This window comes from Macaca fascicularis, chromosome 15 (assembly GCF_037993035.2).
Source record: "Macaca fascicularis isolate 582-1 chromosome 15, T2T-MFA8v1.1".
Lineage (NCBI taxonomy): Eukaryota > Metazoa > Chordata > Mammalia > Primates > Cercopithecidae > Macaca > Macaca fascicularis.
In genome coordinates this window covers 100,912,653-100,928,628 of record NC_088389.1, presented here as the reverse complement: position 1 = coordinate 100,928,628, position 15,976 = coordinate 100,912,653, and the positions used below count along the sequence as shown (strand labels likewise).

The window sequence follows — 15,976 nt, the reverse complement described above, 5'->3', positions numbered from 1 at the left end:
GGGTATTAGAAAAAATCTCCTGTGGCTAGCTCGGTGTCTGCCCAAATGGCCACCAGTTTTGTGCTGTAAACTCAGGGCCCTGGTGGTATAGGGTGTAGGCACTGGAGGGAATCTCCTGGTCTGCAGGTTGTGAAGAACATGGGAAAAGCACAGTGTCTGGGCCTGAGTGCATGGTACAGTCCCTAATGGCTTTCCTTGGCTAGGAGAGGGAGTTCCCCAACCCCTTGCACTTTGCTGGTGAGGTGACACCCCATCCTGCTTCTGTTCCCCCAGCTTGGACTGCACCCACTGTCCAACCAGTCCCAGTGAAATGACTCAGGTACGTAAGTTGGAAATGCAGAAATTACCTGCCTTCTGCATGGATCTCAGTGGGAGCTGCAGACCGGAGCTGTTCCTGTTCGGCCACCTTGCCAGCAAAAATACCATGATTTCTTTCTTATCTGAAAATGACATTATTTTGTCCTCATTCTGGTTGAAGATTATTTCCTCTCAACATTTTAAAGCTCTTATTTCCCTGTCTTCTCACTTGCTTCATTATTGATGGGTTAGATTTTGTTTGATTTTCATTCCTTTGAGGTTCATCTGTCTTTTCATTTTGGTTGCATTTTTTTCTTTGATTTTGGTATTCCATAATTTCGTAATGTGTTTAGGTATAGATTTATTTTTTATATTGCTCAGAATTTACTGAACTTCATGATTTTGAACATTTTTATCTATAATCAATTCTGCAACAGTCTCAAATATTCTCCCTTTGAGCATTACCTCTCCCCCACTCTTTTTCTGTCACTGATTTCAATACATTGACTCTCATTCCTATTCTTCATATTTTCCATTTCTTGATCTCTCTGTGCTGTAGTCTGCTTTATTACCTTGTATTCCAGTTCATCATTCTCTTTCTATTAGATATGCCTAATTGCTTGTTTGCCTTTCACACTGAATTTTTAATTTTATGACTATTATTTATTATATGTAGAAGTTCTATTCAGTTTTTAAAAAATCCACCTGCTGGGTAGATTTGCTGGGTGCAGTGGCATGTGCCTATAGTCCCAGCGACTTGAAAGGCTGAGGCAGGAGGATCATGTAAGCCCAGAGTTTCAGGCTATAGTGCACCATGATCGTGCCCATGGATAGCCACTGTACTCCAGTCTGGGCAACATAGTAAGACTCTCTCTCAAAAAAAAAAAAAAAAAAAAACATGAAAACAAAAACTACCTGCATTTTCATAGAGTATTGCCTTTGTTATATATTTTTCTCTAATCATTTAAAAAATACTTATTTTAAAGTGTCTACTAACAATTTTCATCTTATGAAGTCTTGGGTATATAATTCTTCGTTTCTTGACAGCTCATTTTTGCTGTTAGTGGATTCTTTCACTAAATGTTCTGTAGTTTTGGACTGTGAGTCTTTCTTCAGTGCAGTTTTATATGTGTGAACTGTGCACAGCCTAGGTTGAGTGCACGGCCCCCTAAAGAATTTTATATTAATTTCAGCCAGGTGCCCCAAGAATATCACTAGCCAGGGACATATTCTCACGTTAAACTTCGAGCTTGTGGATTCCCAGATCATGAGGGCAGGGTAAGTTTGCACTCTAAATTTGTGTGATATAATTAGGAATTCTCAAGGAAGAACTCCTATACCCCACGCCACTGTCTAAATGGAGAAGAGTTGGCATCCTAACAATCTCCCTGTGCTGAAGGAAGATTTTTATTTTTATTTTATTGTCTGGATTTACCCTTTTAGTAAAAATGTAGCTCTTCAAGAGTCTTGGATTTATTTATGAAGTCTCTGTTCTATCCTCCCCACCCCTTGGCAGGCTCTTTCCTGATCCCTTTATGGTTTAAGAGCCTAAGCCCCCAGATTACCAAGACTGACAACCTCCCTCCAGGTAGCTATAGCGTCAGCTTGTGTACTTATATCTCTGCTTTTCAGTTCTCTTTTTCAAAGCAGAGGAGGGGTTTCAGAGGGTAGCTGGACATTTCCCTTACTTTCTTACCAGCTTAGGTATTCATTTACAATAAAGGTCGTCAAATTTCACCAAGAATTTTTAAATGTTTTGTCTTGTGTATGTGTACACATGTGTATGGGGGAATGGGGCAGCGTTGAGATAATTCATTTTGCCACATAGAATACCTTCATGTTCTCAAGCATATATATCTTGCCATGTTTATTTTTTGAATAAGCAATATGTTTATATGATATCAGTAGGTATACATTGTGATGTTTCACTCACCTGCCTTTACGTATCTGTTTTCCATTTCCCCCCCACCCTTTCTTGCCATATTTTTTTTATAGTCAATGGAACTTTTGATTTGGGTTTGAATTCACCACGTATTTTTAAATATACACGGTGCAGCCAGGTTCATTTATGAAATGTTAGAGGCTTGGATTATCTGGGGAGAGTAATGTCCAGACAAATATATTAAAATGACCAATGAAATTGTAATGGATCAAAGAGCACCATTATATTCCTTGTGATTTTTGAAACCCAAATGCATGTTTGTACTAAATGAAATGCTTTTACTAAGCATTTGTTTATTTAATCCAGAAATCTTTTGAGTATGCTAGGCAGTGGGGATACAAAACTGAGTAAGCAAGCATTCTTGAGGAGATAAACAAGAAGTTAGGTTTAGCAATGATACATTTTGCTAGGGGTAAGTGGGATTTTACTAGGGGCAAGTGGAGTGGGAAGAACACAGGGGAGAGCATTACCCAGCTACTAGTCAAAATGAGTTGTACTGTGAGTAATAAAGAAAAAGATGATAAAATGGCAAGATTATATGTTTGTTTTATCCTTAAGATGGCACTATAAACTCACAATTCCTTCACAGAAAAAGAATACATAAAAATCACCATGATTTATCTGAAATTTCACTGAAACCTTATAAACTAGAATGGCTTGTGTGTGTCTGAGACTGTTATAGGTGCTCATATTATTCTCATTTAATCTTTGCAGCAACCCTAAGAAGCAGGAATAAGTCTTTGCCCCATTTTGCAGACTAAGAAAAGGAGTGGGAGTGGGTGTAAGTGACTTGCCTTCAGTCACATAGCTTGTAAGTGGCAGACCCGAGATTTAAAAGGACAGTGTAAATCCAGAAGCAGTGTCCTTAATCACTGTGCTGTATTACCTCTCTATAGTAATCCATATGTTGAAAATCCAGTGTCATTAAAATTATTAGTTACAGAAACTCAGTTTTTTGTGTTTGTGTTTTTTTTTTTTTTTCCCCCAGTTCTGGTTAAATCACACAAGGAAACATTGCCCTGGCATGAGACCAAGAAGTCACAGAGCCCAGGTCTTAGCCTTCAGAGTGTGAAAGAAGACATGAAGGCATCAGGGACACTGTGCAAGTGGGTGCTGTTGGTTTCCACTGCTCTCTCCAGACTGCAGCCAGGAGGCTGCCTCTGCCCTGCCAGGTCAGATGCCCCCCGGAGGCCCTCCCATAGCACCCTGGGCTTATGGCCATTTTGTATTTAGCACTCCAAACAGTGTTTACTGGTTTATCTCTCTCTCTTCCTCACTAATCTGTGGGCATTTTTGTAACCTCCATGCTCAGTACAATGCCTGGAGCATAGAGTTCTCTAGAAATCTTTGTTGAACCTTTTCTTCCTCCATATTAAACCAAACCCTGCATCACAGGCACTATTTTCTCAGTATTCAGTTCTTCACTCCCTTCTATACACAAATAATCTCCATCCTAGACAGGAAATTATAGAAGAGAAGGCAATCTGTGTGAGAAAGCAATTTCCATTTGAAGCACTTGTATGTTTAGGTGCTGCTGAGAATTGGAATAAAAGCCAACACTGGGCTTAAATTGTTAAGCAGTATCTATTAGCTAGCATTTCTTCTCCCTGGGCATTTCTAAATCTGAGAAACCTATACTGTGCTTACTATCCTTTCCATGTATTCATCCAGGTGAAATATAGTTAAAACGAAGGTGAAATATAGTTGAAATGAATGCCAAGGGCAACCTGGAAAGGGAAAAGAAGCATCAAACAATTGAATTTTGTCAAAGGAGCATAAATGAGGAAAGGTGAGTTAAGCAGCTCACTATCCACCTCCTTTTTTTCTCTTAGATTAACTTCAGGTTGTTTCTCAGCAACAACTGGTAATAATTACCTCCTTTTCTGCCCCAAGCCAATATCTGGTACCCCAACCCCCACCTCTTTTCCCCCAATTTCCAAAGTTGGCATCTCTAGTAGGATTCCTGGTTTAGCAACCTTAGAAGCAATTTTGGTAGCCAATAAATCCTCTTGAAAGAGGGAAACTTAGAATCTTTGCCTAGAGTGTAAATTGACATTGAGGATGGAGCTGGTAGGAGAGCTATCACGTTCAGGAGGCGACCTTGTAAGGATAAGAACACAGATGTGGCAGCGAAACAGACTCTTTGAAAAATGTCTGAAAATAGTATTCAACACATGTTAGCTGTGATTATTACTATGGATTTATGTCACCAGCAAGGAGGCTGTTGAATGACTTTTATTTACTCACTACATATTATAACCCCCTTACTAGGTAGCAGATACTGTGTTGAGTCTTGAAGATACAATCTTCACTCCTTAATTCAGCAAATGTAACTGTAGCTCTGGACAAAAACAGTGCTTTGGAGGAATTATGCCTGGCCTAGTATGCAGCTGAGTAGGTCAACATCTTGAAATCTTCCTTCCCCGATGTTTCAGCTCTGTTTAGGAATTTCCTTCACTATAGGCAATTAATCATAAATAGAATTTGATTTGCAAAATTTTATTATAAAATTTTATTTTCTCCATAAACCTCAGGATATGTATCTTGTGTAGCTGAGAATTTTTTGTTTTCTTTGCATTCAGAAAGATAAAGCTCTTAACAGATTAATTTATGAGTTTGGACACTCTTGAGTGGGAAACCCTCCCAACTTCAGGGAAACAATGGACTTTTGGCTACACAAAGTAGTTAAGAGGTATGAGCCTTTGAATCAGACCAGACTCTTAAATTCCTCCGTTTAACAGATACAAAATCGTGAGTAATTTCTTCACTCTTTTGAGACTGTTTCCTTATCTGTGAAAGAGCTAAAATATTTCCATCTTACCGAAGCAGGAAAGACATTCATTCAAGTATTTTTTTGTTGCACACTTACTATTCCAGACACTTTCTAGGTACTGAGAATACCAAAGTAAACAAAACAGCAAGAAATCTTGTACTCTGTTAGGATATGAGTTTACATTCTAATGAGATAAAAAATTGAGATTGTCTATGTGAAATAAAGCATGCTATAAAAATTATTGTATCCGTGGAGAAAAGGAAAATTAAGAGAAAAAAGTAATAATTATTGTATTAATGTATAGAGTGCTTATGTCACTAATAAAAGACTTAAGCATTTTGTTGTGGCAGAGTAGAGATTCAAATTAGAATCTGTAGTTATGTAGTGAAGATACTCTGATGAAGACAAATAATATAGAAATGAGTTAATTGCTAGTGAAAGGATTTTCAAATTATTTTTATTAGGTAATTTTATAATTTCATAATAGCTGTTAGGATACACAAACATATATATACAATTTTCTAAATAAGTAAATAAAAAGCAGTTTAGTATATCTGCCTGAATGTGTAGTATTCAAAATCTTACCAAAACATTTATTATAAAAATCAGTAAAATTGTTTAACACATTTATAAAAATTGCTGGGTATGTATACATAAACATTTTAAGCTTGCTTTACAAAAAAGTTCAATTTCTATTCATGTGCGCATAGTGACTTCAAAGGTAGTTCAAAGGGGGAATAAAGAAGGTAGCATTGCCTTGTAATACATCATTAATTAATACTGACTTACCTTTGGACATTCATGAAAAATCCTTTGTTATCACATATGGTGAAAATATTAAAAATTAATACTCCATTTCTATGAATAAAACATAGAAAAGAAGACTTTATTTTTCCAGACTAACTCATTAGCATGAAAGACTGCATTCATTCTGCAGATATTACTGACACCCCATATTATTTACTTTAAAAATATTTACGATACTTAAAATTCAAAAGGAAACCCGCAAGACCTATTTTTCTCCCAATACATTCACTGAATGCAGATTTAAATGAGCGCATCTCATTTTGATTGTGCCCTTTGTGTACTTTAAAATGACTACAATATAGTACATTTGTATTTTTAACTGGTACCAAAATTAAGATGAATGATCTATGCAAAACCAGTAGCCTGTATTTCTAGTAACAGTTGTCATATGCAAAAAGAAAAAGCCCTGAGTCAGTATGTTTTTGCAAAAGTAATGAAGGAGGGTGCTCTAAAGTCATTTTATAACTTATAAAATTGTTAAGACTGTCCAGTATTCATTTGCTTTGTTTTCATTTTGATTGAAGAGGTATGATTTTTGTCTAGTTAATCCAATTCAGATCATTTCTTAATACTCAATTTCATTTAAGTCCTCAGAATGTCCTGATGATTGTTGAGTTGTATCTTCCATTTCTGTCAGGAAAGACAAATATACAATAACAGTATTTATTATAGAAAAACATTTAATTTGTATTCTTGTAGTTTGAAACAGTATCGCAAAGTCCATTTTCAATCAAGCTTATATAATTGGGATAAATATTACCTCCACAGGGTCCTGCCTGAAATTTAACGTCATCAATGGCGATATCACTTCTTATCGATACTCCTCGAATGGCTTCAAAAATAATCTGAAAGAATAATATGTTTGAATTTAGAAATAGAATCATCCTGATAATACAGTGCTGGTCAGGGCAAATCCAGGCTTTGTAGATATGAAAACTTAGATTGCTCTTGAGGATCCCTTTAAGGAAAAGGATACCAAATTACAAATTGAAATCTAGAGATTAAAGATAATATTTATTTGGAATTTAAAGAAACAATAAATTACTGAAGCCTTGAAGATTCAGGTCCCTGTCTTCTGAGATCTCTTTACCAATTTCCCAGAAATCCTTGCCTAGAAATGCTTCCTGGTGGTAACCTGGTTTCCTCTTCCCAGTTGGAACACTCTGCTCCCAGCATCCCCCAGCACTCACAAAGGGTCTGTGAAAGTGAGGTGCTCAGAAACTTAAATTTCCCATAGCACTCCATAAATCTACGTCTGATACTGCTACTAGGTGGAAACATTTAATATGACTGATGATACCCATGTGTGAACAGAAAAGTATAATAATGAAGTTTACCAAAGATAAGGGTTCACTTATGTTAAATACCACAACATCAAAGACACAGCTCAGGCAGAGGAGAGAATCTGTTTTATAACTTTAGATTCTGAGAAGAAAATAACTGATCAGATATTGTGGTTGTAGGAAAAATAGATTACTTAACCAGCTCTAAGGCTGTCTCAACAATGGTTAATAAATTACTGAATGGTCCACGGAGGCCCATGGGTAATGAAAGTTGTTCAGAAGACGCATTTGCTCTATTCATTTTATAAGCAAATGAGTCTTCCTTGGAGTAGTGTATAATTTAAATTAAATTTTTAAAAGCCCATAAATTTTATTTAAACCCTCCCTAAAATTAAAACAAAGAACATAAATTAATTAATACGTTTATAAAGTTACTTGAAATTAATGTTTCAAAGAAGCTTTAATGACAGACTAGTGGCAAAATACTGTTAATAAAAATTCTTTTTTTTTTTTTTATTATACTTTAAGTTCTAGGGTACATGTGCACAACGTGCAGGTTTGTTACATATGCATACATATGCCATGTTGGTGTGCTGCACCCATTAACTCATCATTTACATTAGGTATATCTCCTAATGCTATCCCTCCCCCCGCCCCCACAATAGGACTCAGTGTGTGATGTTCCACTTCCTGTGTCCAAGTGATCTCATTGTTCAGTTCTCACCTATGAGTGAGAACTTGCGGTATTTGGTTTTCTGTTCTTGTGATAGTTTGCTGAGAATGATGGTTTCCAGCTGCATCCATGTCCCTGCAAAGGACACGAACTCATCCTTTTTTATGGCTGCATAGTATTCCATGGTGTATATGTGCCACATTTTCTTAATCCAGTCTGTCACTGATGGACATTTGGGTTGATTCCAAGGCTTTGCTATTGTGAATAGTGCCACAATAAACATACATGTGCATGTGTCTTTATAGCAGCATGACTTATAATCCTTTGGGTATATCCCCAGTAATGGGATGGCTGGGTTAAATGGTATTTCTAGTTCTAGATCCTTGAGGAATCGCCACACTGTGTTCCACAATGGTTGAACTAGTTTACAGTTCCACCAACAGTGTAAAAGTGTTCCTATTTCTCCACATCCTCTCCAGCACCTGTTGTTTCCTGATTTTTTAATGATTGCCATTCTAACTGGTGTGAGATGGTATCTCATTGTGGTTTTGATTTGCATTTCTCTGATGGCAAGTGATGACAAGTATTTTTTCATGTGTCTGTTGGCTGTATGAATGTCTTCTTTTGAGAAGTGTCTGTTCATATCCTTTGCCCACTTTTTGATGGTGGTGTTTGTTTTTTTCTTGGAAATTTGTTTGACTTCTTTATAGGTTCTGGATATTAGCCCTTTGTCAGATAGGTAGATTGCAAAAATTTTCTCCCATTCTGTAGGTTGCCTGTTCACTCTGATGGTGGTTTCTTTTGCTATGCAGAAGCTCTTTAGTTTAATTAGATCCCATTTGTCAATTTTGGCTTTTGTGGCTGTTGCTTTTGGTGTTTTAGACATGAAGTCCTTGCCCATGCCTATGTCCTGAATGGTATTACCTAGGTTTTCTTCTAGGGTTTTTATGGTTTTAGGTCTAACATTTAAGTCTCTAATCCATCTTGAATTAATTTTTGTATAAGGAGTAAGGAAAGCATCCAGTTTCAGCTTTCTACTTATGGCTAGCCAATTTTCCCAGCACCATTTATTAAATAGGGAATCCTTCCCCCATTTCTTGTTTTTGTCAGGTTTGTCAAAATTCAGATGGTTGTAGATGTGCGATATTATTTCTGAGGGCTCTGTTCTGTTCCATTGGTCTATATCTCTGCTTTGGTACCAGTACCATGCTGTTTTGGTTACTGTAGACTTGTAGTATAGTTTGAAGTCAGGTAGCATGATGCCTCCAGCTTTGTTCTTTTGGCTTAGGATTGTCTTGGCAATGCGGGGACTTTTTTGGTTCCATATGAACTTTAAAGCAGTTTTTTCCAATTCTGTGAAGAAACTCATTGGTAGCTTGATGGCGTTGGCATTGAATCTATAAATTACCTTGGGCAGTATGGCCATTTTCACAATATTGATTCTTCCTACCCATGAGCATGGTATGTTCTTCCATTTGTTTGTGTTCTCTTTGATTTCACTGAGCAGTGGTTTGTGGTTCTCCTTGAAGAGGTCCTTTACATCCCTTGTAAGTTGGATTCCTAGGTATTTTATTCTCTTTGAAGCTATTGTGAATGGGAGTTCATTCATGATTTGGCTCTCTGTTTGTGTGTTACTGGTGGATAAGAATGCTTGTGATTTTTGCACATTTATTTTGTATCCTGAGACTTTGCTGAAGTTGCTTATCAGCTTAAGGAGATTTGGGGCTGAGACAATGGCGTTTTCTAAATATACAATCATGTCATCTGCAAACAGGGACAATTTGACTTCTTTTCCTAACTGAATACCCTTTATTTCTTTCTCTTGTCTGATTGCCCTAGCCAGGACTTCCAACAGTATGTTGAATAGGAGTGGTGAGAGAGGGCATCCCTGTCTTGTGCCAGTTTTCAAAAGGAATGCTTCCAGTTTTTGCCCATTCAGTATGATATTGGCTGTGGGTTTGTCATAAATAGTCTTATTATCTTGAGATATGTTCCATCAATACCGAATTTATTAAGAGTTTTTAGCATGAAGTGCTGTTGAATTTTGTCAAAGACCTTTTCTGCATCTATTGAGATAATCATTTGGTTTTTGTCTTTGGTTCTGTTTATATGCTGGATTACGTTTATTGATTTGCATATGTTGAACCAGCCTTGCATCCCAGGGATGAAGCCCACTTAATCATGGTGGATAAGCTTTTTGATGTGCTACTGGATTCGGTTTGCCAGTATTTTATTGAGGATTTTTGCATCGATGTTCATCAGGGATATTGGTCTAAAATGCTTTTTTGTTGTACCTCTGTCAGACTTTGGTATCAGGATGATGTTGGCCTCATAAAATGAGTTAGGGAGGATTCCCTCTTTTTCTGTTGATTGGAATAGTTTCAGAAGGAATGGTACCAACTCCTCCTCTGGTAGAATTCGGCTGTGAATCCATCTGGTCCTGGACTTTTTTTGGTTGGTAGGCTATTAACTGTTGCCTCAATTTCAGAGCCTGCTATTGGTCTATTCAGGGATTCAACTTCTTCCTGGTTTAGTCTTGGGAGAGTGTAAGTGTCCAGGAAATTATCCATTTCTTCTAGGTTTTCTAGTTTATTTGCGTAGAGGTGTTTATAGTATTCTCTGATGGTAGTTTGTATTTCTGTGGGGTCAGTGGTGATATCCCCTTTATCATTTTTTATTGCGTCTATTTGATTCTGCTCTCTTTTCTTCTTTATTAGTCTTGCTAGCAGTCTATCAATTTTGTTGATCTTTTCAAAAAACCAGCTCCTGGAGTCATTGATTTTTTGGATGGTTTTTTGTTTGTCTGTCTCCTTCAGTTCTGCTCTGATCTTAGTTATTTCTTGCCTTCTGCTAGGTTTTAAATGTGTTTTCTTTTGCTTCTCTAGTTCTTGTAATTGTGATGTTAGGGTGTCAATTTTAGATCTTTCCTGCTTTCTCTTGATTTAGTGCTATAAATTTCCCTCTACACACTGCTTTAAATGTGTCCCAGAGATTCTGGTATGTTGTATCTTTGTTCTCATTGGTTTCAAAGAACATCTTTATTTCTGCCTTCATTTCGTTATGTACCCAGTAGTCATTCAGGAGCAGGTTGTTGAGTTTCCATGTAGTTGAGTGGTTTTGATTGAGTTTCTTAGTCCTGAGTTCTAGTTTGATTGCACTGTGGTCTGAGAAACAGTTTGTTATAATTCCTGTTCTTTTACATTTGCTGAGGAGTGCTTTACTTCCAACTATGTGGTCAATTTTGGAATAAGCGTGATGTGGTGCTGAGAAGAATGTATATTCCGTTGATTTGGGGTGGAGAGTTCTGTAGATGTTTATTAGGTCCACTTGGTGCAGAGTTGAATTCAATTCCTGGATGTCCTTGTTGACTTTCTGTCTTGTTGATCTGTCTAATGTTGATAGTGGGATGTTAAAGTCTCCCATATTGTATGGGAGTCTAAGTCTCTTTGTAAGTCTCTAAGGACTTGCTTTATGAATCTGGGTGCTCCTGTATTGGGTGCATATATATTTAGGATAGTTAGCTCTTCCTGATGAATTGATCCCTTTACCATTATGTAATGGCCTTCTTTGTCTGTTTTGATCTTTGATGATTTAAAGTCTGTTTTATCAGAGACTAGGATTGCAATCCCTGCTTTTTTTTGTTTTCCATTTGTTTGGTAGATCTTCCTCCATCCCTTTATTTTGAACCTGTGTGTGTCTCTGCATGTGAGATGGGTCTCCTGAACACAGCAAACTGATGGGTCTTGACTCTTTATCCAATTTGCCAGTCTGTGTCTTTTAATTGGACCATTTAGTCCATTTACATTTAAGGTTAATATTTTTATGTGTGAACTTGATCCTGTCATTATGATATTAGCTGGTTATTTTGCTCACTAGTTGATGTCGTTTCTTCCTAGCATCGATGGACTTTACATTTTGACATGTTTTTGCAATGGCTGGTACCTGTTGTTCCTTTCCATGTTTAGTGCTTCCTTCAAGATCTCTTATAGGGCAGGCCTTGTGGTGACAATCTCTAAGCATTTGCTTGTCTGTGAAGGATTTTATTTCTCCTTCACTTATGAAACGTAGTTTGGCTGGATATGAAATTCTGGGTTGAAAATTCTTTTCTTTAAGAATGTTGAATATCGGCCCCCACTCTCCTCTGGCTTGGAGAGTTTCTGCCGAGAGATCTGCTGTTAGTCTGATGGGCTTCCCCTTTGTGTGTAACCCGACGTTTCTCTCTGGCTGCCCTTAACATTTTTTCCTTCATTTCTACTTTGTTGAATCTGACAATTATGTGTCTTGGAGTTGCTCTTCTTGAGGAGTATCTTTGTGGTGTTCTCTGTATTTCCTGAATTTGAATGTTGTCCTGCCTTACTAGGTTGAGGAAGTTCTCCTGGATGATATCTTGCAGAGTGTTTTCCATCTTGGTTCCATTTTCCCCGTCACTTTCAGGCACACCAATCAGATGTAGATTTGGTCTTTTCACATAATCCTGTTTTTCTTGGAGGCTTTGTTCATTTCTTTTTACTCTTTTTTTCTCCACACTTCTCTTCTCGCTTCATTTCATTCATTTGAAAGTCAGTCGCTGATAGTCTTTCTTTCAGATGATCGAGTTGGTTACTGAAGCTTGTGCATTTGTCACGTAGTTCTTGCATTATGGTTTTCATCTCTATTGGTTCTTTTAAGGACTTCTCTACATTGATTATTCTAGTTAGCCATTCGTCAAATCTTTTTTCAAGCTTTTTAGTTCCTTTGCACTGGTTACGTAGTTCCTTTGCACTGGTTACGTAGTTCCTTCTTTAGCTCTGAGACGTTTGATCGACTGAAGCCGCCTTCTCTCAGCTCATCAAAGTCATTCTTCGTCCAGCTTTGTTCCGTTGCTGGTGATGAGCTGCGTTCCTTTGGAGGGGAATTGCGCTCTAATTTTTTGAATTTCCAGCTTTTCTGCACTGCTTTTTCCCCATCCTTGTGGTTTTATCTGCCTATGGTCTTTGATGATGGTGACGTACTGATGGGGTTTTGGTGTGGATGTCCTTTCTGTTTGTTAGTTTTCCTTCTAACAAGCAGGACCCTCTGCTGTAGGTCTGTTGGAGTTTGCTTGAGGTCCACTCTAGACCCTGTTTGCCTGGGTATCAGCAGCAGAGGCTGCAGAAGATAGAATATTGCTGAACAGCAAGTGTTGCTGTCTGATTCTTGCTCTGGAAGCTTCGTCTCAGGGGTGTACACTGTCGTGTGAGGTGTGAGGTGTCAGTCTGCACCTAGTGGGGGAATATCTCCCAGTTAGGCTACTCAGGGATCAGGGACCCACTTGAGCAGGCAGTCTGTCCATTTTCAGATCTCAACTTCCGTGCTGGGAGATCCACTGCTCTCTTCAAAGCTGTCAGACAGGGACGTTTACCTCTGCTGAGGTTTCTGCTGCTTTTTGTTTACCTATGACCTGTCCCCAGAAGAGGAGTCTACAGAGGCTGGCCAGCCTCCTTGAGCTGTAGTGGGCTCCACCCAATTCAAGCTTCCCGGGAGCTTTGTTTACCTACTTTAGCCTCAGCAATGGCAGGCGCCCCTCCCCCAGCCTTGCTGCCACCTTGCAGTTAGATCTCAGACTGCTGTGCTAGCAATGAGGGAGGCTCCGTGGGCGTGGGACCTGCTAGGCCAGGTGTGGGATATAATCTCCTGATGTGCCGTTTGCTAAGACCCTTGGTAAAGCGCAGTATTAGGATGGGAGTTACCCGAATTTCCAGGTGTTGTGTGTCTCAATTTCCTTTGGCTAGCAAAAGGAATTCCCTTCCCCCTTGCACTTCCCAGGTCTCGCCCTCCTTCAGCTCTTGCTGGTCAGGCTGCACCTGCGGACCAGAGCCAACTGTCTGACACGACCCAGTGAGATGAACCCAGTACCTCAGTTGAAATTGCAGAAATCACCCGTCTTCTGTGTCGCCCCTGCTGGGAGCTGGAGGCTGGAGCTGTTCCTATTTGGCCATCTTGGGCACACCTCCCTGTTTATAAAAATTCTAAGGTCCAACTTGTGATGGTGTATTTTAGGTGTCAACTTGACTGGGTTAAGGGATACCCACATCGCTGGTAAAGTATTATTTCTCAGTATGTATGTGAGGGTGTTTCTGAAAGAGATTGGCGTTCGAATTGGTGGACTGAGAAAGGAAGATCTGTCTTCACCCAGTGTGAGTGGGGACTATCAGATTGCTTGAGGATGCAGATAGAACAAAAAGGCAGAGGAGAAGCAAGTTTTCTCTCTCTTCTGTAACTGGGACACCCGTCTGCTTCTGCCCTTGGACATCAGAACTCTTCAGAAGTTCTTCAGTCTTCAGACTTCTGGAACTTCAGACACTGGAATTCCAGTGGCACCCTAGTTCTCAGGCCTTTGGTTACAGACTAATAGTTATACCATCGGCTTCTCTAGTTCTCAGGCCTTGGGATTTGGACTGAGCTATGGTACCAGCTTTCCTGGTTCTCCAGCTTATATGTAGCATATTATGGGACATCTCAGCCTTCATAATTATATGAACCAATTTCCTTAATACATCCCCTTTCATCTCTCTCTCTCTGTCTCTCTCACCTTCTGTGTCTGTCTCTCTGTTTCTCTCTCCTCTATTGGTTCGGTTTCTCTGGAGAATCCTGATTAATACACAACCCTAAATGAGAATCCAAATAAATGGCAAGAAGAGGGAAAAAAATGTCCTAACACATCTAGATAGGAGTGCAGATAATAAGACTTTTGGTTCTCTGAACAACAATAAAATCTGGTTTTTTTGGCCTTCAAGTCTGTAATGAAAAGAATAATAAACAAAATTACCTGAAGGAATTATATTCTGAATAGTCTATGATTTGGCCAAACACTTGATTTTATACAACTTTCTCCTCTGAATTGTCTTAGTACAGTAGTGATCACCATTTTATAGTACTATGATTTCCCCCTTGTATTATAAATATGTAGGAATACCTCTTCTTTTTCTACATTGACAATAGGATTAAGCCGACTTATCTTTGCACTTTAAGACTAACCAAATCTATCCAAATCAAATAGCTACTGAACAAATACTTGTTTATTTAGATAATAAACATAACAAAGGTAGGATTAAATAAGATAATATATGTCCTTGGTTCCCAAAGTGTGTGCTGAGGTACCCCAGGGTGCCCAAGTACATTCACGGGGTGCTGTAGATAGTTTGAAATTTTAAGGGAAACAAGGCAGTATTCAATACTTAGCAGACACCATGTGAACTGCTAGCTCAAGGTCAAAGTTTTAACATGGGATTGACCTATATTCCTTTTGATAATATGTCTTCATTGAGCTGAGTTTTTTGGTAGCTGCTGCAATTAAAAGCAAGCATTGTGTAGAAATCAATGTGGAACATAAAATAAGGGTAGTGTATCCAATCTGATTCCAAGTTGGGAAGTTTGTGCCCAACAGGTATATACATTCTATTAGTACATAATTTTGGTTAAGAATTAGATAAAATATTTTTATTTTAAGTATTTTTTTCAAAAGGCTACTAAGTTGTTAGAACATAAATACTGAAGTTTTTTGAATCCAAATAATATATGAAACTGTTAGGTGTTTCTTTTGGTCTTGGGGCACCAAGAAAAAATTACTATGGGCATCATAAACTGGAAATTGTGGAGACCTGAGCCTTTTTTTTTTTTTTTTTTTTTTTTTTTTGAGACAGAGTCTTGCTCTCAGACTGGAGTGCAGTGGTGGGATCTCAACTCACTGCAACCTCTGCCTCCTGGGCTCAAGTGATCCTCCTGCCTCAGGCGCCCAAGTAGCTGGGGCTATAGGCATGCACCACCACACCTGGCTAATTTTTGTATTTTTAGAGGACACAGGGTTTTGCCATGCTGCCCAGGCTGGTCTCAAACTCCTGGGCTCAAGAAATCCCCCCACTTCAGCCTCCCAAAGTGCTGGGATTATAGGTGTGAGCCACCACACCTGGCCAACTTGAGTCTTAGCTGAGTATGCAGTGCATAGAAATTCCTAGTAACTGTTAGGCAGTATAATTAATAATATGACGGATGTAAATATTTCAGTAAGCTGGGAATTTGTATAACACTTTATTTCAATGGCATCAAAATCTAAGAAATCAAGGAGGAAAAATCATGAAAGTGGGGGAGGAGTGGCAATCAAGGAATCCAAAGGAAATAGAATGATTTTGTGCTTTTGATCAATAGTGAGTCAGTTTCTGCTTAGCACTAATAAATCCCTTAGG

At 38.5% G+C, this 15,976-nt stretch overlaps 1 protein-coding gene across 1 annotated transcript in view; it reads right to left on the bottom strand.

Moving 5' to 3' along the window:
- Nucleotides 1-5,453: 5,453 nt before the first annotated feature.
- Nucleotides 5,454-15,976, bottom strand: part of MAMDC2 (MAM domain containing 2) — a 177,494-nt gene continuing 166,971 nt past the window's right edge. Inside the window, exons 13-14 of the mRNA XM_005581898.5 lie at nucleotides 6,580-6,664; nucleotides 5,454-6,449 (exon numbers count right to left, since the gene is read on the bottom strand). Coding sequence (XP_005581955.1) covers nucleotides 6,385-6,449; nucleotides 6,580-6,664 — 150 coding nt within the window. The 3' untranslated portion in view covers nucleotides 5,454-6,384. The remainder of the gene's footprint in view (nucleotides 6,450-6,579; nucleotides 6,665-15,976) is intronic.